This window comes from Porites lutea, chromosome 4 (genome assembly GCF_958299795.1).
Source record: "Porites lutea chromosome 4, jaPorLute2.1, whole genome shotgun sequence".
NCBI lineage: Eukaryota > Metazoa > Cnidaria > Anthozoa > Scleractinia > Poritidae > Porites > Porites lutea.
In genome coordinates, this window is record NC_133204.1 from 42,775,949 (window position 1) to 42,802,634 (window position 26,686).

The 26,686-nt window shown below is 38.1% G+C and overlaps 1 protein-coding gene across 1 annotated transcript in view; it reads right to left on the reverse strand.

Moving 5' to 3' along the window:
• Positions 1-1,893: 1,893 nt before the first annotated feature.
• Positions 1,894-26,686, reverse strand: part of LOC140934722 (uncharacterized) — a 30,042-nt gene continuing 5,249 nt past the window's right edge. Inside the window, exons 7-17 of the mRNA XM_073384297.1 lie at positions 25,853-26,029; positions 14,275-14,553; positions 13,727-13,840; positions 13,076-13,261; positions 11,943-12,069; positions 9,711-9,895; positions 8,761-8,982; positions 7,847-7,927; positions 6,671-6,787; positions 4,912-5,077; positions 1,894-3,906 (exon numbers count right to left, since the gene is read on the reverse strand). Of these exons, the coding sequence (XP_073240398.1) occupies positions 4,941-5,077; positions 6,671-6,787; positions 7,847-7,927; positions 8,761-8,982; positions 9,711-9,895; positions 11,943-12,069; positions 13,076-13,261; positions 13,727-13,840; positions 14,275-14,553; positions 25,853-26,029 (1,625 nt within the window). The 3' untranslated portion in view covers positions 1,894-3,906; positions 4,912-4,940. The remainder of the gene's footprint in view (positions 3,907-4,911; positions 5,078-6,670; positions 6,788-7,846; positions 7,928-8,760; positions 8,983-9,710; positions 9,896-11,942; positions 12,070-13,075; positions 13,262-13,726; positions 13,841-14,274; positions 14,554-25,852; positions 26,030-26,686) is intronic.

A 26,686-nucleotide genomic window follows, 5' to 3' on the forward strand; every position in this document is an offset into this window, starting at 1 on the left:
GTTCGATTTCTTTTAGTTGCATATCAATTGATGATTTATTCTTTTATGCGAATGCGCGTGGTCGATCGTGACCACATCTAACTTCAAATCGTGGGACCCAGAACTTTTATATTACCATTAATCGATTTTTTGAATAGAAAATTATGGTGAAAATCATTTGCTGTGAACCGTGATAAATGAGTGTAGCATTTGTATATCGTTGCGATCTTGGAAAAGTTAAGTCGCATTTCTAATTGGTTATTTGCTCGTGGCGAATTGATAATCATAACTGTAAAGCGTGCAAGCGGCATACCTCATACCGGCATTTAATAATTGAACTGTTTAGTTTGTTATGTCTCCGGGGGCCGCTATACTGTCAACTTACCTGTTGTTAAACGCTGTAAACTATAAGCCTTACTCTAGATCCTGTCGTCAACTTGCGATTGTTTAAAGCATTTTACATTTGATTATTGTAAGCTTTTGTAGCCAAACTCTATTCCCTAGAGAAAGGCATAGAGTTCGGCATACTTTTGTTTTAGTGATAATCATCCACCTTTTTATCGTTTGTTTTTACCATAGGATTATACTCGTCGTTTATTGTCGTTTCTTTTCGCCCGGCATTATCAGCATACTGAGCTAAATGCATTCCGTAGGCTTCAAATCATAACCTTTCCATCAACTCACTATGGAACAAGCTGGCTTGATAACCAGCAGCTAACCTTGGAACACAGGTCGCAAAATCGCAACCAGCAGTTATACTCGTCGTTTATTGTCGTTTCTTTTCGCCCGGCATTATCAGCATACTGAGCTAAATGCATTCCGTAGGCTTCAAATCATAACCTTTCCATCAACTCACTATAGAACAAGCTGGCTTGATAACCAGCAGCTAACCTTGGAACACAGGTCGCAAAATCGCAACCAGCCGTTAATGGCACCTTACAAACGACTTATCGACAAACTCAAGCAAAACTAAGAATAACAGACTGAACAAAAAGAAATAGCAATTAGATATGATACAATGACCACCATTACAATAACAAAGACGCGTCGAAACGTACCACTCACGTTAGGGCTACATAGCCAATAAAACCAAGGCTTAATTTTGACAAAAGACCATTCAACATCGCGAAAAGATTGACCAATCATACAGGACTTTTTGGACTCTGACGTTGACTACTCAGGCACAGGTTGTGGAAACGTTAGTTTGGCAACTGTCAGCAGGGGCGAATCCATAAAATTCAGAAAGGGGTGACAGAGACACTTGCCCACTTGCCAACTATATAGATACTTTTTATTTTTCTGAGAGTTCCAAAAAAATAATACAAAATTTCAAAGAAAAAGGAGTGGCCGCGGCCCCCTCGGCCCACCCCTAAATCCGCCCTTGGTTAACCCTATGCCTGACAGTCCCGTCTCACTTATACATAAATCGATTGTTTTTGTCCCAATTACCAAGTATTTGTGCCACCCAAACCTGATGCTCGTGGGTCGGAGAAAGCTCGGAACTGAAAACAAAGTGTAATACAGTATAACTTAAGGCCTAACTTGACCGACTTGACCCGTTTGCTTTTAATCCAAGAAGCTGAGGGGCAGGTTAAAACCACAGTCATCAATAGTTAACAAGCTTCCATATCCCGATTCCTCCCTTCCTTTTTATTGTGCACAATGAATAAATAGAAGTATCAAATAATCCGAAAAAACAAAACAAAACACTGAACAAAAAGGAGCTAAAAGTCTGGACTGTTATTCAAGAGCAAACCTCAGTTTAAATTTCCTCCGCTCTACGCTTTTCTGTAATTCTTGAGCTTCCATGCAATTTGCAACAATACCAATTTTATTAGTGTTATCTTCACTAGTCCCTGCTACGGATAATAATTAAACTTAAATATACAATACTCAGTGGGTTTCAAAAAAAAAATTCTTGTCTAAATTTCTTCAAACGTGGATTTTGAACTTCGGTCATACCTACACAACTACACCTCTTTCTCGACTTAACTAAATAAATTTAATTTTGCTTTTCAGTTGTAAGAAAGTGTTATCATAATAAAACTTTGTTTCTTGTATCAAGAAAGTGAGAAACATGAGAAAAGAGCTAACATTTCGTGACGTACTGATGACGATTACTACCTGGATCTAGGCGGTGCTTCTGAATGGTTGAAAATTTGCTTCAGTTATCCAATCAGAAGCACTACATAGATCTGGGTGGTCACGTGTCACGGGAATTTCTGATCTTTGACTTGTTATTCAGACAGTGAGACGTTTGGTAAGGGTACCCAATTTGCCATCGGGACCTGTCCCTTGCACTTCTGATTATTTGATACAAGAGTACACAGAAACTAAAGTCAGTCACCACTGTTCCTTAAACTCTTAGATTTCAGCCCCAGCCAGTTAAGTTCAGGCTACTTATTTATTCACATTTTATGATGTTACATTTAAAGAGAATCTAATTAAGAAATAAGATATTAAAAGAAGAAAGTCCAAGATAGAACACTGTAGAACAGTCCTGACAAAAAGAGGGCGGTGATTAAAGGAGCACAGCTTTTAAATTAACCACCGCAAATTCCAAAACAAATGAATAAAATTAAAATACTTGGTAGCAGCATTTTTCCAAGAGTTGTACTGAAATTACCCACGTTACCGAGGCCCTCTATCCTCGATTTGGGAAGAGGGAGCTGGTAAATGCATGACAAAAACACTGACAAGAGGTTATGCCTCGATTCTACTCTAATGTTTTTTATTATTCATTCAAAATATTTTGCCGTTTTGATTGGCTTCAGTGCCCCTACCAATTTTCCATAACCAGCGGGCGCTTACCATATTTGAAATATACAAGCAATACACCATCGATTCGATGGTACATCTGATTGGAAACGAGGCTACCTAGGCAAAAGTGAACTAAAGAAGGGCGGTCACGGCTATTCGAAGATTAAATAGCTTAACTTCTGACTTAAAATGGATGGCTGAAATGCAAGAATACGCAATACATGTTGCTCGATGGATGTTATCTACCTTTTGAGGCTTATCTGCAAAATTAAACATCTGTTTACTTTCTGAAACCGAGCGGAGAAATAGGCCAAAGTTTTGAAGAAAGCCGGTCTACGAGGAGGTAAGCATTTTGAGAACTTAGAAATATTTTGGACGAATAATAATTAAAAACAATTATTTAGTTCAGAAGATATTACACATCTCAGCCTTCAGCCTCGGTGGATAACATCCTCCTCGATCTGCATAATTCCTCAAATCCTTCTCAGTCTCATTCAATAATTGCTAATATTCCTACTCCGATACAAAGAAAACCTAATAAAATGCAACATGCCATTTTTTATCACTACAGCAAGTTTTCAGTCATTATGAGCTACGAGGATAATTCATTCTATTAACTAATGGTCGCTATTAATTTTGTCATTTCGAGATCCACCTACTCACCGAGTTAGGATTTCCAGTTGGATTTTCTACCTGGATTTTCAGGTTGAATAATCAAGTCCGAATTTCGAGTTAAGATCGCTCTTTTATAAGGCTTACTGAGAAGATGGAGCAGGGAAGAAGCCTGATAAAAGAATTCTTCAATTTATTTTTGCAGAGGAAAAAATAACAAATAGTCCATTGAAGGTTTTTTTTTTTTGACAGTTACATTTATTTTTGGAAGTTAGCATGAAAAGACTTGCATAACCCAATTCAAAGATCCAACTCAAAATCTTAACTAGGAATTTAATTTATCTGACTATCCCTTTCAAGTGACAGGGTGTCAGGAATATCTTTTCTTATGGTGATAACACTTCTGGACACTAAAATATTTTTCTAGTTGTAAGATGAAGAGAAAAAACTAAAAATGATTTATTCAGAAAAAGTGTACGAATGGTGACTCAAAGTGACAGATGATCCGCTCCGGCTACTCCTTCTTCAGCGAATCCTTCTTTCGACCACTCATTGCTATGAAAAAAGAAATGAGATTGATTGTTAAGACGTTTATTGATTTTTTTTTTTTTTTGCTTTGTACATGTGGAGACTAAAAATGTATCGGATCGCGACATCCAGTTTATTATTCAAGAGGCTCATTGAGAATTATATTAGACTTGTACGTTACTCTGTTTTGTCGGTTGCATTCATCGCAGATCATATATGTTTACGACAACGTATTGAGCAGTTTCATGCCTGTTCGTCTGAATCCCTAGGTTAAATGTTTGCCTCATTCCATACCTGTTATATCGTCAATGTTAGACGAAATTTTCAACCCTACTGAGCTTTAGGGTGGTACCCTGCGAGCAGAGGCCCTTCGATCTTCCTAGATAGGAAGATCGAAGGGCCTCTGCTCGCAGGGTAGTAGGCTGGTAGAGCGAAAGGTGTTATTAACCCGCCCTGGAACACTCCTTAGACCCAAAAGAGTTTTAACAGAGCCACACCTTATTTTAACACTGTTATCTGCCGCAAGAGAATGCTGCTTTTAAAATCCTTGACAAATAAATTTGATATAGGAGTTCTTATTGATTCGCTCTTTCCCACAATATCCAAATGCTCACAAATAAATATAGAAATTGATTAAAACAACAATAAATATTGGGCTGGTTGCATGGGCCCATTTATAAAACCAAAATTAATATTGAATTTGTGCAAAACCATTTAGTTAGCTATAGTTTTGAAGCGAAATTTTGATATTCATATTATGTCATTTAATCATTGATTTCAGTTTCTTTATGTTATTCGCCTATTGCGCATGATTATCGAATTATTAATTTTTTTTAAATTTGCACTATAGTGAGTTCCTCTCTAAGTACACTAGGGGTTATTAATGGTTACTTTGCGGTTTGGATTTAATAGTTGGTTAACGTGTGGTTAGCGTAGCACGCTGTTATTCTGGGTAAAGTTAGTTCAATCGAGGCAAATCTGCTGCCTTAAAATGCAGTTTAACCTTTTTTGGTAAAAAGACACAAAATGTACCTCGCTCAGAATCAAACATCTGAGCCCATTTAGCGGTGCGTCGTAGGTAATAAAGTTCTTTTCAAAGCGGTGTCCCCGTTGAAAGCCGGAGTGCTCTTCAGTTTGTTCACCAAACTTTTCCGCTTTGCCTGCCGTTTCAACCCTCTAGGTTGATGGCGATTGGTTCCTACAAGTTAAATAATGTCATATTGATCGTACTACTTTTTGTCAAATAAGTAGATGGAATAAATGAAACAATTTTCATGCATTATGCTGCAAAATGATGGTCCAATTTCTTTTTTATGATAATCAATTAAGTTAATACTGATCGAAAGTGCTATGAGACTTTTGTGTTATGTAGACTATACAGTCAGGCAATTTCATTCATTATTTTACGAATCATTCACTTGATATTTAAATGATCCGTGAGAGGAATGGATTAGATTGGCTTGTGGTCAAAATTAGAGACTGTAATTATCAGTATTGCAATAGTTTCGAGATAGTTTTTCAACTATAGAGAAACGTAAGGATCAAGATCACATATCCTTTTCAAAAATCAGTAAATCATATGCTCTTAAATCACTTCGTTCAATACTTAAAGCGTTAAAGCCGGGGAGCGTTTTAGTGATTAGTGAAAGGTTAGAGAATGTCAAGATATTATTAAGTTTAACTAATCTCAAGTTTCTGTCGAACGTTTTAATTAAAGTGCACATAAAGTAAACCTTTTAGCTCAATTTTTATGGGCTCAAAACATTTTTGATGGTAAATTGGTTAGATTTTAAGATAAAGAGAACGTGCTATAACAAAAGCTGAGAGCTGGCTATTCAGTTAATTTCCCAGGAGTTTGAAACCTTTTTGTCACTAAAATCTGACAGAGTGACGTGGAATTTCGTTCCTTCAAGTGGGTCAGAAGACCGGCGACAATTCACTTGAAAGTGAAAAGGAAGATGTGGAACACACAAATAGGGAGCTTAAGAAACGACGACGGCGACGGCAACAAGAACGGCAAAAGACAATAGTTTAGATAAACAAGCAAAACAACAACTTCTGCACGTGCAGCACACATTTTTGTACAGTTTCCGTCGTTGCTCGACTACGGCGTGAAACTATATATCCTGAACTATACTAGAGGACGTGAACACAAGAGAGCGACTTTGTTTTTCTTTTCCTGGACTTCGATACAGTCGTTTAGAATTCAACTCCGATCCAGACGATTTCGCCAACATTTGACGAACGAGAAGAAATAAGCGCGATAAAGTTTAATGCAGCTTGAATTCACTTTTTACTTTAAAGTAACGTTCTCGTAGACGTCGCCTTTGTTGTTTGCTTAAGCTTTCTAATGAAGTAATGATGACCACCTCTGCCAGAGGTGATCGGACAGCGTGGGAAATTTTTGGTCGCTAGAAGGTGTGTTGAATTGGCGGAAATGGTAGATACTTGTGAGATCCAAGTAGAACACAAAAAAGCAAGGGGCATGTAAAATATGTAAAATGGTAAATTAAAGAACTGGGTAGTAAAATTTCACCTAATGCGCTCCTTTAAAGCGAAAGAAAGACTGCCTTCGAAAATCTGGCAGTAAACTAGGCGGTGCTTTCTTGCCAGAAGCTTTGGACTCAAGACAAAAGAAGGAGCATATATCATTAAAACCATTCGCATGTGAAGGTTATCCTTGACTTCAAGCTAGTTTCACGGTTTATTAAGGTTAATACTCAAGGCAGTCTAATGTTCCCCAATGAGACCAAAACAAATTTGAAGATCTGATATTAGGTTAGGTGATTACCGCATAAGTTGCACGTGATCCCGCACGTTGTCCTCATGCTGTTTGGAAACTTTTGACAATATCCCAGATTCTTTATTGAATTGCATGAATCGCTATCATACACATCAGCACAGAAGACTGGTGGAAGAGTGGAAAAAAGCACAAGTCATTGTAAGTTCTTTCTTACTTATGTAGTCTAGAGTATTGAACTAAGAGCAATGAGTATAGTCAGCATCTGTCTCATACAAATGGTACAGGGGTGTTCGCCCGGGGGGAGGGTGGGGGTACTTACTTTAATTTTCGCTGGGTATGTGCCACTGGCCTCTCAGCAGTGCCCCTACCCCATTATAGTCTGTTCTGTGGCTAATTATAGACCCCATCTTACCCACTTTTGGTCAAATATGTTATTTTCGCGATTTCAACTTAGTCACCTTCTATTTTAATGAATTGACCCCCTTTTAAAATTGAATGAAGAACACGTTACTTTTCACCTAGAGTACAAACATTCTGGTAGGCTTGCTGACCGTAAATATGAAGAACTGTCTTACCCCCAAAGATCCGAAAATGTGCGACCCCATTCTAGTAACTCTATTGAAAAAGCGACCCTATTATAGTCAATCCAGTCGTGAAAATGCGACCCCATCCAGCAGCACATCCCTATTAGCCTCTTATAAGGAAGTATCCCCTCCGGGGGTGTTCGTCGGAAAATAACAATTAAACCCCTCAAGGGGTGACCAGTCTGGGTGTGGTTCACGAGGGTCTGGGTTTGTTTTACCCCTAAAAGACATGTTACTAAGACAGGCAAACAAACATTCTTGCCATAGCGATTTTATCAGGCTTGAGGATGTTTCCTCACGCACAACCCTAAACGATATGTGTATGGATATTCTAAGTGAGGCCAAAATGTACAATTAATTTAAACCCCTATGCAAGACCACGAGAATCCCCCGTCCATTCTGTATGTGAGATTCCATCTCTAGAACTTGGCCTGTAAGTTATTTTTCTTCCTTGCTTCTTGCAGAGATTCCTCTATGGAATACTTAGCTTCTTTCAGTCCCCTCTCCTCAAACTTTGGAATATAATGCAGTAATAATTGCAGTAATTAATTAACTCTTCATATGTTTCATAAGTAAACAAGTACTGTAATAGCATTCGGTTCTAAGATTCTTTGAAACTTAAAAAGATTACATAACGCACCTTCAGAAGCTTGATCATTGATATCGCTCTCACTTTCTTCTTTAAGCTCTTGGATTTCTTCGTCTGAAAGCTTTTTTCTACCTGAAAGGAATAACTGTAAACATGCAGTGGTTGCTTGACAAAAACTGAGTCTTATTTTTCTGCTGTACTGTTGTAACAAACAGTAGTCAGTCTCCACGAGTAAACTATAATTATGCCTACCACACACGTAAATGGGAAATTCCAAATTCAATGTTTCGGACGCCAGTACACTGTTTTTTCCCGACTTTTTAAGCACTCAAAACATAGTTGGAGTTATCAAGGGCATGATTATATAGACGTGATCAGAGGGGAAACTAAAATTACTTCGAGTTAGCGGGAGGTTCCATGCAGTTATCGCGGGTTCGAGTTACCGGGTGTAAAATTATGGTAAATGTATGAAGGAATGGGGAAATCGAGTTGATTCGAGTTAGCGCGAGATTCGAGTTAGCGAGGGTTCGAGTTATCGGGAGTCAACTGTACTTTTTGTTACCAGGAGAGTTAGCACGGTTTATTTTAGGCCAAATGCATAGCTCTTCTAATATTTGATAACCTTTCCGACATTCTTGCTAAACGTGATGTTACACGGGACGATTCGCAACGACGATTTTTAGCGCAAAGCAGCATTACAACATTGTTGCGACATTGTTTCGACTGGCTGCAACATTGTCCCAGCATTGCTACGCAGTTTTGCGCTGAAAATCGTCGTTGCGAATCGTCCGCATGTATATAACATCACCTTAAAACTAGTAGTAAATGGCGTTTCACTGCCAAAATGACGCTGTTCACGCGTGTGCACTACTTAGTATTTAAAAATCTCCTCCTCGACGTCTTAGAATCTAAAGCCGGTCTCTAAACTACAGGCGATGGCTATACTCAAGATACCGAATTCTTACCGTCACACTGGTATAGTAGGTTAGCTTGCAGGATATCAAACCTGCTGAGGGCTTTCCGCTGACCGATTTCCGCATTTCTTTTCAGAGGGATTATTGTGTCCAGCATTACAGGGAAGCGAGAGAAGAAAGCTCTGTTGTAATGCATAATAGAGCCATAATCATATGGAACGTCCTTTGAGTCGATCCACTTCCTACCAAACCTATAAAAGTTTCTTTCGTAACCTGTTGAATAATCAAATATCAAATTTCGGTAATATTTATTAACGCCATTGTAGTGAAGAAAATTTTCTGAGCTAGATCAATCAGTATTGTTGTTTTTTATAAAAACCTCTGGTAAATGAAAGCAGCGGTGCCCTTATTCAAAAATTCCCTCAGATCTTAGTGTATTGCTTAAGTCGCCTGAAAATTGCTGCAAAGACTTGGTTATCAATTGCCAGCGCGGTTTTGTCTTTACAAATCCCCCTTCAATTTGCTTAGGGGCCTAATTAAACGAACAAGAGTCTCAGAAATTTACAGTGACTGACAGGGAAAACGCCACAACTCAGTCGCTTGTAATACAGTCTGTCGATGTATCCAAACATTAGTAAAAAGTGAACCTGATGTTTTACAATCTCATTTTGATAAGTAAAGGATCAGTCTTAGCTCAACCAGGTCAGTGAGAAAGTGATAACATTCCTATATTTGGCGACAAAATTATTTGAGATTGAAAACACATCCTCGACCCTTTTTTCTCACTTTCTACAAGATAGCGTAAGAAAAACATAAATAATGAGATTTTTCCTCCCCTCTTCCCTAGTCAATGTTGTCCCGCTGAATAGAAGGCTCGGCAACATATTTGTTTATAACTGTAAATATAAGCAATGACCAGGCATCGCCAGCAATCGTACCTTGTTGACTTATTTAACTAAGCTTGCTAAAGAAGACCAAACTTATGCTCATCACTAACTTACCGGGGAGGATATTCTTTTTAAGAACTCTAACATAAGTGTTCCTATCGGGTCGACTGTGTTCATGAAAGAAGCCAATAGCGTGGCCAAGTTCGTGGATGATATTTCCCACTTTACACCTTAAGGCCGGGCTACCAATCGTCAATTTCTGCTCTTTATCTCCCCCGCGACCAACACGAGAGGCGCAGCTGAAAAAAAGAAAACAAGAACGGAAAACTTGAATTTTATCAAACCTACATACTATCGCTATCTTATTTTATCGGAGCCTTTCGATGAAACGACTTACATGTACTAGGTAGTAATTATGAAAAAAGTAAAAGTTTGCAGATGTCATTACAAAGGCAGCACTTTCTTCTCAGTTATTCTCTTAAGGTGTTTCGATACAGTTTTTCAAAGGCCATACCGATATTTTTCAATCGCCTTAAAAGTAGTTTTTTCCTTGTCCGATCGCTATAAAATTTTCACCAGTAATTGGCTATGGATTGAAATTTGTGAAAATGTAGTTTTAAGTAAAATCGATATTACTATGACAACAATAAACAAAAAACTTTGAAATTGATAAAAGCCGAATTTTGTGTGATCTAGACCTGCTACTGAAAATCCAACACTAGGAACTTAAAGTTTGGTGTTTAGCAAACAATCTCCGTAAGAAGTAACAAATTCTGTATGTTTGAATTCGAATAAAACGAAAATATATTTCAAACCTTAAATTTTCAATAGCCGTGATAGGTTATGCAATAAAAACGTTATAAATGACTCAAATTATTCTTAAGTAGCGTAAGAATGATGCTTAATATCATGTTTTGATGCTAGGAAATTTTGGTGTACTTTCGTTCATGCGATATTGAAATCTAACCTGTTTTCTCACCATCTGTATAAGTGCAACTTCATTCAGAATTTGGACTTTTAGCGCTTTCTTGTATATCTCCGAAACGACTCGAACGAATTTTTTCAAAATCTCTTCACATAATCTTCATAATGTATATAAAAATGTCCGAAACTTTCATTAAGATTGATTCACTGTAACACCTTGAAATTTCAAGACAAACCTATCCGACGAACCGGTCAAAAATCTGCGCTCCAACATTCACTGTTTTGACGTTATGGTAATCTTTCCAAATTAATGCGGACAATACATATATCCATGACTAGTACATTTCAGTGTGAGTATTGCCAATATTTTACATTCAAAAGATGCGATAAATTCAAACTAAGATGTACTAGTCATGGAGGTATGTATAGTGCGCATTATTCTGGAAAAATTAGCATAACGTCAAAACAGTGAATGTTGTAACGCAGATTTTTGACCGGTTGGTAGGACAGGTTTGTCTTGAAATTTCAAGGTGTTGCAGTGAATCAATCTTAATGAGACTTTCGGACATCTTTATATACATTATGAAGATTATGTGAATAGATTTGAAAAAAATTCGTTCGAGTCGTTTCGGAGATATACAAGAAAGCGCTAAAAGTCCAAATTCTGAATGAAGTTGCACTTATACAGATGGTGAGAAAATGGGTTAGTTTTCAAGATCGCATGAACGAAAGTACACCAAAATTTCCTAGTATCAAAACATGATATTAAGCATCAATCGTACGCTACGTAAGAATAATTTGAGTCATTTATAACGTTTTTATTACATAACCTATCACGGCTATTGAAAATTTAAGGTTTGAAATATATTTTCGTTTTATTCGAATTCAAACATACAGAATTTGTTACTTCTTACGGAGATTGTTTGCTAAACACCAAACTTTAAGTTCCTAGTGTTGGACTTTCAGCAGCAGGTCTAGATCACACAAAATTCGGCTTTTATCAATTTCAAAGTTTTTTGTTTACTGTTGTCATAGTAATATCGATTTTACTTAAAACTACATTTTCACAAATTTCAATCCATAGCCAATTACTGGTGAAAATTTTATAGCGATCGGACAAGGTAAAAACTACTTTTAAGGCGATTGAAAAATATCGGTATGGCCTCTGAGAAACTGTATCGAAACACCTTAAAGACCCTGAGTGTTGCTTCGGCCAGGGTTTGACCTCCCGCAGCAGACCGGCACTACGCCAACTGTTATGAGCTAACCAGCCGGCGAAAATCATAAGGGGGATTTCTTTAACTCGCACTGTCACTGTTGGGATTGTGAAATGGGAATCACCAACGCTGACAGCAATTCTAGGTTCTATTAGATTTATTTAGCTGTCACTGGTTTGTTATGATCACAAACTGGATTACTTACCCTCCCTCGAAGACAAATTTGATGTATCCGAAGTTATCAGGGGAATTCCTGACGCGCTTAAACTTGAGGCAAGTGTGTTTCTGCCAATGGCGCATAGCAGCACGTGCTCTTCGTCTGCCTATCCTATCTTAAGTGATTGAAGAGAGACAGAGGCAGAGAGAGAAAAAAAAAGAGCATAAAATAAGGTATCATTCTCAAACCCATATACCTCGGCATTAGGTATAAAGTAGTGTATCTGATCCTTCAGATTTCTCAATGCTTGCTTAACTGAAATCTACCCTTCATTTCAAAACAAATTGAGTAATAGTAATGCAGGGCATTAATTGTTTCGTTTCCTAGCCCGACCGACCGACCCATTTTGTTTAAAACTGAAAAACAAAAAAAGAGAAATCAGAATTTCACTACTTAATCTGAAGATATGATGAAATTAGTATACTACAACGTCTTTTAGAAATAGACAGTCTATAACTACATACGTTCTTTATATCTAACTTTTAAAACTCTTGTAACACTGAGAGGGTTTTTCTTTATAAGGCCTATTTGACACATCTTGTCGGCCGTTTTACTGGTGTTACGTTTTAAGTTCCAGGTTATATTCCAAGGTTGTTCAAGGTTTAGTCCACACCGGTAGCTCCTTGTTTTTTCGAGTATTGTCGTCTATTCTATGTAATTGTTTAACTCGAGTACAGATCGAACTAGGCATGCTTGAGGTTAAAGCTGACCTTGGGCTTTCACCTAAACTAAGACTCCTGAGTGTTTGGGTGAAGTCTATAGTCCTACCACGCAGTTTTTTATCCTTAGTATTTTCTTGGTTCAATTCTGTAGTACTTATTGTTGGCTCATCCTCTCTTGCCAACCGATATCTGAAGTGTGTTGTGGGCTTGCTTTAGCAAAGGCTCATAAGGTCAGGTATCCAAACAGTTCAAACAATTAAGTGTTAAGCTATTCAGGTCGCCAAAAGTTGTTTTGTTAAATTTAGATGAAGTCGAAGTAGTGGTTGAGGTCGAGTTGTAGAAGTCTCTCGGTAAATTAAGGAACAGGTTAAAAGTGGCTGAGTCCCAGTTCATCTGGCTTATTTCCCGTTGATATGTTCCTGACCGGTAATTTGACAAAATATCAATTTATCTACTAACCTACTCCTTTGTGAAAATCATAGTAAACTTTGGCTTTTGGCCAAAGGTACATCTTGTCCTTAATAAGCGCCCGTTTAGCACCCTCTTGTGTGTCAACCTTGTTTTTTATGTTATCCAAGAAAGACTCTTGTTCTGGTGTAAGCATCATGTCTCCCTCGAAGAAGTTTTTGCCTAAGTTCTCCTCACCTAATAAACACAAAAATGCAGTTTTGTTGTCGTTGTTGCTGTCTTTATTTTTTTTACTTTTTCTAGATTACTTCGATAAAACTTATCTTTAATTAATTTTGTTCCAGTCTCGATTTTTTGAATCAATTAATTAGTTTTATTAATTATAATATCTATTTATTTAGTTTAATTAGCTTTGTCTAAGTAACATCAAAATTTAGGAACAATCAGTAAACGCCGAGATACATGCACGACCATCGTATCATTCGCTTGTAGTTACGGTTCTAAAATCATGTTATACTGAGAAACTTTAAACTCGACTGAACTTTGAAGATCATTGTTAAATAGGAGGCCTGATTTAAAAAAAATAAATAAAAACATTTTCGGAACTGTTAAAAAAACTAAGTATATGAAGTTAGCAACATCTAGATGGCTTTGTGAATTTTGCAGAATATAGCAGACGTTACGTTGATTATGGATGCTTACCGATGTCGTCATTGTCTTGTTGTTGCACAGCATCCTCTTCTTCTTGAGCCAGTGTTGCTCTGTCAGTGGCCAGCTGATTCGGCGTTTCTGGGGCAACAGCAGGCGAACTTACTCCTACAAGATCAGTTCAAATAATAAGCTGTTTTTCGTTTTTAGCACTTTTAATTAGGTTATCATCATTTAAATAGCTTTAGGGTTACCGATGACTGCTTCGCAAAAGACGCGGACACGGAATTTGCGAGTAATATTAGATCTGCAACGGACTTCACTATGCACGTTCAAGTCCTTGGCGAAACGGCGCTCAAAGGGCCAGTCTGTCCGATCTCTGTCGTGAATTCCTGTGTTTTGTTAGTGTGCTACGTTCTGTTGATTTTCCTTGTATCTCTGTATCTTTTTTTTAATTTTTTACAGAACTCTTTTTAAAATAGCTCTATTCTAATGCTAAACATAACCAGATGTTCCTGTATAAATAAATAAATAAATAAATAAATATCTAATAAATAAATGAAACAATGCGACAGTCTTTGTTTTGGGCAGCAGGAACGTACCTCTTGAGTAGAAAACATCATCGTCTTCCTCGTCATCTCCTTCCAATATGTCAGCATCATCTCCACTGTATACTTTCTTTAACTCAGGTTGTATCTGTTTTTCTGTTAATAACTCTGATCTTGATTTAGCCTGCTCTTGTTTAATCTTTGCGTCACTTGGTTCAGATTTTACTGATGAGGTGAATTTTTTCGTTTTCTTTGTTCCCTTTACGATAGTATGTAAGAGGCTACCTTTCCTTTTAGTTTTATGAACTAAGCTGTCCTTTTTGGAGGAGGAACCTTGTTTCCCTTTAGGTTGAAGATGTTTATCCTTTTGGTGTGTGTGTTTATGTTCTTGCACCTTGCTTTTTCTAAGCACCTTAACTCCATTCTCGCGGAATGGTCTGCCCTTCCACAATCCCTGGTCTGACGATCCCCCATTCAGTCGAGTTGTTTTATTATAGAAACCTGCTGGCCCTACACACATTTGACAAATATTAGGATTGGCCATGACGTACACAGTTGTTGACTCTCGCAAATTTATTACCACATAAAGAACAAAAATAATTCCCTAGAGTACTTGATCACCTTTATATGCATGCAAATTGAAATGAAGTTGAAAGTACCCGTGAAAGGTGGGCTGCGATGTTCACCCGAATATAAACCGTTTAAAGGGGCATCGTCGCGCTATTTGCTATCGTTTTAAGAAGCTAAAACGAGTCTTTGCATCAATTGAATTCCAAAGATAATAGTTCAGTTTGTTATTTGGGACTATATTGAAGTTTATTCAGCTGTTTATTTAGATATTGAAACTGTTCCCTGTCGTCTGTTGCCACGGATGGCATGGATGCTCATGGACTGAATCTTGGAAAAGTTGGGCCAATATTATCAAGTTTTAGTACTAATGCTATGCCTGCAAGAATTAATCACCAAACTGAAAATGGCTGTAGTTAGTGATCCCTAATGAAATTTGTTCGCTATCTTCCTTATATCTAGATGTTCACAGGAGCATTTTGTGTATTGGTTTAATCAGTAGTTTGACCTAAACAGCTTTATCGTCGCGACATGGCCTTGTTTAATTTGCCATTGGCCATATCCCTAATCCATTAAATATGCTATTCTGCTGGAGTCAGTGGTTATTTCGATAGTCTTAGTTCATTCAACGGATATTTGGTATAACAGCTGAAATGATCAGTTGCCTCAAACTACGCCATATGGCCTCTTCACTGCCTTGTTGCAATAACCTAAAACAGGTTTTCTAGTAGCTTGAGAAAACAGCCGAAATTTTGCGACGCCACCGGTGGTTTCCCCGCGAAATGACGTTTGACAAATAAACGGATGAAGTAAATTTTCTACCAACCAGAAGCACTACCCAGATCTGGGTATAGTGACACGTCAGCAGTATTGGAATTTCTGCCCGCCGTTTGGCGGGGAAATCAGAGGTGACGTCGCGAAACTTCGGCTGTCTTCCCAGGCTATTCCTCCAGAGGCGTACGGACAATCCAAAAAAAAAAACTGAGGTGTGCGCAAAGCCTGGCCTTCTCTCCATACCCCAATCGTCGATGAACAAAATCTGTTTACTGAGGAAACTTAAACTGTATATTAGAAACCACTGTAACACGAACGCCCGAGTGAAACAGAAAATCCTTCGACTTAGCGAAACTTCAACATGATTCAAACTGGACGAATAAAATTGACTGAATATCCAGCTAAAGGGAAAAAAAGTTTAGTTCGAGTAAACCGATTCCTAGATAACTAAGTTCTAAAGTAAAGGCAACATACATCTACCTGTGCAGTTGTACAGTAAATTTCCTTGCAGAGCGTCCAATTTACTTAAACCAATTCTTTGGCCAATAGATGCACCCGATTGCAAGGGCTGTATTGTTCTCAATCCTTGATCTTTCGTGAAGAAAAATTCTCCATAATGCATCACAGAACCATAATCATAAGGAACACCGAGACTGTGCACAGTCAGAGCACTTTCTTTCCTAAAATTTTTATCGTATCCTGAAAACAAAACACCATTCAACTATTAAATCAAACAGGACCTTTAATGTTGATTTATAACGTGGGAGTTCTTTTAGTATGCCAATATCTTTTCTTGCTCTCTTTTAAGACTTTCAATATTATATTGTTATACAGCTATTTCGAGAAAGTTGTCGGAAAAATTGTGCAACCAACAAACCCGAAAGGTAATATGGGATATGGTCAATACAGTGTTCCTGACACTGCAGCTGTCTTCTTTTGTTATTTTTCTTTATCACTCACAGACATATGTCCATGGCCTCTCGTACCATTCTCAAATTTCTTTGAAGAACAGTGAACTCAAAACCACCCATAATACCTTTCGGGATTGTCGCGTGAACTTTTTCCGACAACCTTTCTCGAAATAGCTGTATTTACTCAATCAAAATTAGATTTCTACTCATTCAAAATATATCTCCGTCTCTGATTGGCCTAAATCGTCCGGCTAATTCTTCATAACCTTAACTTCAGAACAAAAACGTGAAAGAAGTTTACGATGTCGGGGGTAGAATGACGTCAATATTATAGGCTATAGGCACAAAAAAGGATGGCAACCGAGAATCCCTAGGGACGAGATTACGTTGAGCTTTGTGATATGCTGAATATATCACGAATAAAGTAAAAATCCACGTGTAAGAGCCGAGATGTTTAAGAGCCTGCTGGTAGAAATTTGCCATTTTAATACAATCTGACTCTCTCTCGTAAGCGACCATCTTTGGTGTACGACAAAGTAGTCGCTTACGGGAGGTGGTCGTCTACGGCAAAAAATCAAGAAAATAAGCTCAAACTGAACTGATTAATATTAATTAATACATAAAAAAGCTTAACTTTATAGGAAAAAAGACCATTGGCAATAATCTTATACATTGAAAAGCGCTAGCTTGCGCTTCCTGTCAGACTTCAAAAAATGTATATATGCAGAGACCTTTTTACGACTTACCGCTTTCAATGTTGTCCCATAGAATTTTTACAAAATCATCACGGTCAGTTCTACTGTGCTCATGAAAAAATCCCAAAGAGTGCGCAATTTCATGCACAATGTTACCGTGCCTGCAAACAACGCTGGAATCAGAACTTCCTACAGAAATTGTTTGCCTTCCACCAATACGTCCCACATATGAAGAACATCTGAAAAGAAAAGTAAGAAGTCAGTGACGGCCGGAAAATTTCTTCTTGCAACGATCGCAAACGCTTTTGAGACTAACTAAAATTGTTTTAAAATAAAAAATCAAGCAACTATAACAATGAAGCCATTAGTTTTAGAGAATAAGAAGTCAGCATGTTTCAATAGCACTTCCACTATATAGATTGTAGTTGCATTGTAAAGGATAACGTACTGTGGCAGAACATCAAAAACGGATAAGTTGCAGAGACGTCAAAATTCATGTCGCTGGAGTCCTTGCTCTCCAGCTATAAAGCTAACACTAAGCAACCAATGAAGTCTAGCCTGTGCCAGGCTCTCGGTCAGTGCAGACGAGCGAAAAACGGTGGGCAAAGACGGGGGGAGAGCCTGTACCTATCTTAGATACTTTCAGAAAACCGTTTCTCAATGTCAAATTTTCAAAATGTCAAACGTCGAAATCAGGTGCGGTGTAGGAGGGTTTCAAACGCTCGCCATGTTTTTTTGACTCTGCGCGCACAAAGATAAGTGATTGATGTAAGTGTTGACGTAACCTGTCAAAATTGACCAATCATAGGACAAACAAAGACGTTACTTTCGCGTTTCTCCCCAATCCCTGAACGGTTTTTACGCAACTTTTCTCGAGCAGCTCCTGCTATTTGGAATTGGAGCCTTCAACTGGTAAAAGATACTTATGAACACTTATGATTCCGCATATCAAAATTACCGTGTGTAAATATAAATGACGATCATTATCATGATGATGATGGGTAAAAAACACTTAAAGATTGCAATGACAATTGTGTGTCTTATCAAGCTGATTATTTTAATTACTACACCAGTCGCAACATATGTAGGTACTTTTTTTCTTTTGGTACTGCCCCTCTAAACCGAAGATATTTTAGACAATACGTACCCTCCCTCGTAGACAAACTCTACGTAATCGTTATCAGCTTCAGTTTTGGGCCTGAATCTAAGGCACGTTTTACTACTCCACTCTTTGACTGCGGAGCGGATGAACCCCTTGCTGATTGGACCTACAATGACGTCATACAATGATGTAACATACAGGTAGGTAACCGGAAATTTAAAATTACACAGTGGATCGTAAATAGGAGTAGCTTGAACTTAATTGCTGTGTCAGTCTCGCCATCAACGGAGTATATTCGCACTTTTCCATGCTGTATAGCAGCTATATATATGACAAATTGCAATGTCTAGTAGTTGAAATATTTACAAGTGTGAGCTAGTTAGCCGTTATCAAGTTACATTTTTGCCTATTAACTCCATTTTAGGGCTCCTACTTACTCACGAAGTTAAAAACACTTAGGAGCTCTCAAGAAGTCGTTCTAAAGTGTTCGTACATTCCAAATCGATGTAGAATTTAGATGCCGTTTGATATTTTGTGGAGTGAGTGGAGAAACAAGGTAGGTTGAAACTGAAAACTTGTATGTTATATTAAGCTTCCTTAAGGAGTCGTGCGCCTTCATTAGACATGGCGCTAAGTTTTTTTTCGAATTGAATTTGAAGGATCAGTTCACTACAGGGCATACGTTCAGTCCTGCGAGGTTTGCATCATCTGCTTTGTGTTAAAGGGACACCTGCAATCAGTGTGCATTGCGGTCACGCATTTCACTGAATAAAGAAATCACCGTGATTTCTGTGTTTGATAATAGGATTGCATGTATGTTTCTTTTAAGAAGCCAAAAGGGTATCACAGCCTGCTATTGCCTTAGGTTGTGAAGATACAATCCGATTTTCAAATACAATCGGAACGTTCGTGACTTCTGTATTTTGAGGCAAATGATTTCGGTGAAGTGCACGATCGCAATGCACACTGGTTGAAGGTGCCCTTGTAAGAAAACTGTGCCAAACTTGTCGTGCCATGGTGGAATATAATGATCAGCCTTTAATTTTTATAATATTTCATTCCCACTAGGGTTACTTACTTAAGTCTTCAGCTATCACATATGGTACCATTGCAGTACTCCACAATTTTCTTGTGTCCTTTAGAAGGTCTCTTGACTGAAGTTCGTTCCTGGATGCTTGTATAAAGTCCATCTGTTGTTGAGTAAGCAAGATGTCTCCTTCGAAATAATCTTTTCCTAGATTTAATTCCCCAAACGTTGCTGGAATAAAAAAATTATTCATCACTTAATAAAACGTAATTGCCTAAATTTGATGGTGTTAACATAAACAGTTTAGCTACTACGTTGGAAATCAATGAATGATAATTTAACCATACAGAGAGTCAGAACAAGATTATCTCACCAGTTTATGCGAAGGACTTCACTTAAGCCCCTTGCAAACGGGCGCAACATTGTTGGATGTTACATTGTGCGTCCGTCTGCACATCCTGCGACATGTTGTTACATCAGGTTGTGTTTTGTTGGGAGTTGTTGCTCAAAGTTTAAAACTTTTGAGCCAACAACTTCTCCCAACATTTCTTTTGTTCCGAGATCACGGAAGCGTAGCGCAACATGATGGATCCATTTACACAGCTCGCCAAACTGAGGCCACGAACGCGCATTATATATATGGTTTCCAAAGTATTATGGGTTGTATCCTTCCCCCAATGGACTTCACAGGCAAGTTTGTAGGTAGTTGTTGCATCCTTTTACACACCACTGCCAACATGGGCGCAATAACTGTCAAGATTGTTGGCCCAACAATGTTGGGAGTTGTTGCCTCCGTTTGCACGTACCTTTAAAGCTACGACAAAAAGGGGAACGGAATCGTGCAACTTGTTGTGCAACATTGCCCTCTTTTACCACTCACGAATCAAGCCTATGCTTTTGCAGCAAAACAGATTAACCTTTCATCACAGCCGTTCATCAACCGGATAGGGCTTAACTTTATAGGAAGCAACAAGTAGCGTAAAGGTTTTTTGCTCCTTAAGGAACAAGAAGTAACATAAGGAATGATATATAGACAAGGCCTGTTTTCAAACAGAGAAGGACTAAGTATGAGCCCGTATATTATGGTATTATCAACAAAAAAATCATCATAGCCAAAAGCCTTAAGTGTTAATGAAGCCAATTTTGAAGAAGATACACCCACTCAAAAAAGTGAAATTTACATGCCTGTCGGGACGACCACAGATGCCTTGTAAATTTGTGAGACTGTTAGTCAGTACTGGCTGTATCTCGTTCATAATTTGCCAGTAAAACACCAAACTTGAGTATTTTTGTACAGTTTGGTGTGCTTTGTCTGAATACTTAGGTCTTGCGTTGATAATCCCAAATTATACGGTTTGAAACCAGGTAATAAATTCCTCCAAAGAATACCTTCTCTTTCCTGGTCATAGAGCTTTATGAATGCTGTATCTACAGTCGGCTGGGATAACGAAATGTTTCCTGCGATTGTGCTAGAAACTAATAAGAAGATTAAAGTAAGATCCAAGTAAAGGAGTCGTGATGATAGAAATGAGACGGTGGATTTTAAACCTGGGGAATACACGAGAAAGACGTTTTTTCAGTCAGTGACACAGGCGGTTAGGGAAAAATACTCCGAGACAGTACTGCTGTAACTCCCGATACGAGTTGAACCTAATGGCCTCAGTTCTCAAGGTTACTAGTCCAGATGCTCTACCACTAAGCTACAAGAGACTCGTGGAAGCTAATTAACGAAACTGGGAGCTTAAGCAACAACGACGGCAACGGCGACGGCTTCGAAAACGTCACTTAAAAATTGGAGTCTCGCTGCCTCAAACGTTATCGTGCTTATTCCATCTCGTTCATTTCGTCAAATGTTGGCAATTTTTTTCTGGAAATGGAATTTTAAAAGACTGTATTGAAGTTCAGGAAAAGAAAAGGAAAGTCGTTGTCTTGTCGGTTCACTTCGTCTGACAAAAGGTGAAATTAGGCACTTTCATGTCAAAGTGGTGCAGTGACGGCAAGGAAATGTACAATAAAGCGTGATGCACGTGCAGAGTTGTTTTAAGTTGTTGTCTTTTGCCAATTTTAACCTATTGCTTTGTTGCCGTTCTCGTTGACCTCGCCGTCATCGTTGCTTAAGCTCCCTAATGACGCACCGTCGGCAGGGGTGAGAGACTTTACCGGAGCTCATTTTAAACCTGGGTTCTAGATAGCTACATGAATAGAACGGTAGGGTCATCTAGAAATTTTAGCCTTCCTCAAGCTATTGAAAATTATATGGAATTATTGCTTCTCAAACAGATATTTTACAGAAAATAGTCGTTTGAAGCCCTTGTTCAAACGATTGCAACAGACAACAAAATCTATTAACAGGGCCAGATATGTCTCTCGTTGACTTCACTTTGTAGCACATTGCTTAAATATCTTTTGGCAATAATTTATTTGTTTTGTTATAATTTCAAGAGATATAGAGTGTTTTGATAGTTCAACTTTTTCCTTCCCTAGAAAATAGGTCTATAAAAATAGAAAAAATCAATTAAAATACTGTTTCTCCTACCTTTACTTGTCAAAATTTGTAACGTGATTAGAATGAGATGAAAGCTGTAACTTTTCTTCCATCTTATCATGATCTTCCTGTAAAAACAGCTTAAATTTATCATATACTGCTGCTAGGTTAGGTCCTTCGCTGCCTCGCTGGCTTTCAAGAAAAGTTTACATTCAAGACTAAGATTGCAAACAGTTTCTGCTGGACTCAGTTTTGCAAATCAGTCCTGCTACCAGCAGAAAAGCGCCTGAGGCCTAATTCTTTTTATTTGGTGAAATTTTCTTTACCATGCATTAAGTAAACACAAAAAGTAAATAATTAAGATGACTTAATAAAATACATAGTCTTGCTGTCATGATACTGAGAACAAGTTTTCCATTTAATCCGTGTGCGCGCTGGCAGGAAATCAAAAGTCTCGAAAATGTCACGGTTTTAAATCGATCCTTTTTCATGTTGTGATTAAGAAAAAAAACATCCTTGGTTCCATGTGGTGTCAAAGTATCCAAATTGAGTCCAACTTGGCAGTGATTCAGACCCAAACGTGCCTTCTAACGCTTGTGTCGCTAGAACAAAACTAGGATGGTTTGTTATGTAGGGGAATTTGAATTTACATCATTGTAAACGCATGAAGATTGCCTTTGAAAAAGTCAAATGCTAGGACTGGTTTCTTTGCACACTCTTCATGATTAAATAGAATAATTTAACTGTGCATGGCTGCGCGCAGGCATAATACTGTTAAGGTCACTCGATAGCTGAATCTGTTGATCAATGCATACATTCACATTCTTATTTTAAAGGTACAGGGTAAACCTAAGGGAAATTAAACTACACCCTTGCTGTTATTGTTTAATTAACTTTAGTTAGTTTTATAAACTTATGATCATATTACCCGATGCCACAAGGACCTCCAGACCAGACAAGCAACTAAGCTGGTACCATACGCTCTCCGAAAGCAAAATCAAGGGATTTTTTAATTCATTTTGGAAGAGATTAAGACGTTGAGTTGTAAACGAGCTTAGCAACCCGAGGGAAGGATTGATAAGCACAGGCGCTAAGTTACTGTAATGTGGTCATGCCGGCGTTAGGGTCTCTGCCAATAATTTAATGCAACAAGAAGATCAGGTGAAGTGATTATACTTGAATTATAAGTTAGTTTTCGTCTTAAATATTGTAGAACAGTTGAATTTAGGTAATTTACTTCAATACAGTTACAGTTGAATTGGCCATTCGGGGGTGACTGACAGAGCTAGAACAAACTAAATATATTAATCACATACATTCATCGACGAGAGAGTTTCAACAAGGATAGACGTAAGAGAGCACTTTACCTTTTGAAGCGTTGAATTATGATTTATAATATGTCTTTTATCTTGTGTCCTTAAAAACTAGGGGAAATAAGTATCGACGTTTTGGCCAGCGAAACGTTCGTTTTGGTTTGAAGAAGAAGGCAATGAGTCGAGCGGGTCAATGAACTGCTAGCTGATTGGTGGAACGGTAATATTGTAGACAGGTACTTGACATGCTTCACATCACTCAGCGAAGCGTTGCACGGGGTTTAGATTTCAATCAAATATCTTTAATTCAGGATAAAATTTGGCAGTTTTTTTTTTCAAGAAACGTCTTTGCCCTCAAACTGTGCGAGCTGAAAATCCAAAAGTTTTGCTTTGAAAAGAAAGAAAGCTACAAAAGTTTCCAATTGGCAGTTTTTCAACTGAAGTGAAACGCGGCTACTGAACTAATTTCACACCTTATCCTAGTCCACAATACATAACTATGTTAAGTAAACATTGCGGTTACCTGTTGGAGAATAGAATTGCCTTTGCCTAATTGCATCAGCTTACAAACATATCAAACTTCTCATTATTCTGTAACTGATATTAGAAAAAAAATATGATTTATCGTAATTCTTAGAACTAGTCCATTGTGAATGTGATCCTACTGCTGACTTAATTACTGATTAGAATGGAAGCACTAAAAGAGCAAAGGTGGCCGGGATAAGCATCAAATGCACAAAAATGTTTGTATACAACTCACGCCATTGGTAGCCTTAGCAATGCTACAAATAGTTTAGCACTGATACGGTTACAGTAAGCCAATCTCTTTACTGAATTTCATGTTTCCTTATCGTAATCTCAGATAACCCGAACTGGTAATTTAAACGCTCTTAACCTAAACCATTCACAAACAATTCCTTTTTTGTCTTTCTTAAACTTAACTTCTTTTGATCATAGAAATTAAGGTATAATTTTAAATTCGGTGACAGTTTAGATGTAAAATATTGTTTTAATTGGTACTGTGCGCACTTAGAAGATGAACTGAACTAAGACTGAAAACTATCAGTGCCAAACGATAAAAGCACTCATCCTGACTAGTACTTAGAAAAAGGAAACAAAGACGAATAACAGGTTTATACGATCCTAGCATTATGTGAAAGATGGACGCTAGGGGGAGATAGGGTCCTGATACTGTATCAAACGAGAAAATTTATGCTTCTGCTTATCAAGTTAAAAAATACCGAGCCACTGTTTGCCCAACTTTTTAAATAATCAACTACTTTTGAAGCGAACTCGAGCCAAATGTTTTCGTAAGATCGCAGGTTTTTGGCGCCTTCTCTGTGTCTTCCTGATCAATTATTAAGTCATTGTGTTCAATTCTCTTCATCAATTTCCAACGAGTTTGAAAATGAGTTTTGGAAATGCCATTACTATTTTCCTACTGGAGTGAACGCCAAGTGTGGTGCCGTTGAAATCGAATAAATCTTGAATTGTTATGGGAAATCTTTGATAAGATATCCCGCATTCCTCTCTTACAATATAACTACAGCCACTTCCACAAATGAACATTTAATTAAAACAAAATGTACAATTAACTCGAGGAATATGGAAAATGGAAGGCAAAATAACAACAAAGCTCTGATGTCCAGAGATTCAGATTCACACTGTCCTAACTACAGAAAAAAATACGTCAGCTGATACGTTTCAATGCTTTGACAGTGACTAACTGAGGTGCCGTTTCGTTGCCCCTCCGGGGGGGGCACTCAAGGCAGTTTGGTTTTTCCGCCAAAACCTTCAAACCTTGGTACGTTTCTGCGAAACTGCTCACCTACTCCTCCCCTAAGCAAAGATTAACACTTACTTCTCACTTAGGGCAAAATGTTGGCTTAGGGGAGGGGTAGGTGGGCAGTTTCCCAGGAACGTATAATGATCCCAAACCTTTACCCTGTTTAAGACAAAAATCGGTCATTTCGCTGCCCTCTTTGAGACAAGAAACCTCATTTAATAACAATGTTTCATTTAGTTTGGCGTACAGAATTAACCTTTTATTTTTCACGGAATTAGATTTTTTGGAAAAGAAAAATTGGTACGGTACCACAACTGTAAACTGGCTCATCGCCAACCTTCACCCTCAGATTTAAAGGCTTCTGTTTCGAAAAGACACCTTATTGAAGACGCTGTAGTGAATTGTACTCCCTGTTTAAGAGTCAAGACCATGAAAACTATACACTGTTGAGCGACATAAACCCGGCCAAAAAGGGAATAACGCCCTTGTTTATTCCTTGCTTTGTTTTGTGTCAAGATACCTTGGACGCATTATAGTTACACAAGTTAGTTCACCTTCATCACTATTCCCGTTATTCCGTCATATTCGTTTAATTTTCCTTTTTTTTTTTTCCTTTTTCTTTTCCAGGCGTTTTTTAACGAAAGCTCAGAGGGACTCAGAGGTACTTTTTTCACGGCCGCTATCTTGAAAGCACCAATCTGTCACTCACTCCACTCCCCCAACTCTCTGTCAGTTTCAACGTCCAAGATAGCGGGGCCCGAGAGCATTGGTATCATCGCTGGTACTGCAAAATGCGCCTCCTTTTTAGAAATATATTTCCTTTTCATTTTCCTCGGGGCTTTCAATAACTAAAGCGCAGTAATGATTTAAAACTGAGCTGAACAACAAAATAGCAAAAAAACTGTAGTGTTCAGGAATGTTTACGTTTCTCTCCTTTCGCGTGGACTTTTGTGTGTTTATTCTGTAGATGACTTCTGTTTCCTTTATGGCTGAAATGTTCACTGCTGTAGGGCTTGTGGCTTTGTTTTAGTACTTTGCTTTTCCTAAGAACCTTGATTTCGTGATCACGGAGAGGTCTATACCACACTTTCTTGGGAGAAGATCCTTGTCCTGTCTTGTTTTGTGGTTTTACGTCATCGTCATAGTAATCTATTAAATAAAATTTCAGATCACTGAGAGAAGAGTCAGTTGATAGTTGGTTTAGGCACCGTTACACTGACTCTGATCGTCTCTCAATAATTAATCAACAAATACAAAGAAATTCCACACTGCTCAAAGATTTATCGCACTTTATAATAATTTGATATGTGCGTGATCAGCAATCTGAAAAGCCTTCCCCCCTAGCTTCATATAAACCCACAGCCTCTACAAAGCCCACCTCATTAATATTGTAGGCTTTGACTATTAGAGGTGCCAAAAATCAAAAAAGCCCTAGCCGCAATAGTGTTATTCTCTCTCCCCATACTTAATTAAGCCGGAACACTGACAAAATTAAGCTACAAAGTAGACAAATTTGTCCATTTCTCTGGATGCAGCCTCGGAGGCCAGGCGCGCAATCAATCTCGCGCGCAGGTGAGATTAACTAATTCAATCAGGTTTTGGTTTGGTTTTTTTCACACCGAGTACAATAACATGTAAACTCTTTCAGTCTCTAGCCTGCGAGCATGTTCATTTTTGCGAGCTCGTGGAAAATTTTTGGCCATCACACGAGGAGAAGTCGGCTTCACCGCCAAAATATTTTTCCCGAATGGACCTTTTTACCGATACGGCGGCCATATTGAATTAATTCGATTTCAGGAGTATTAT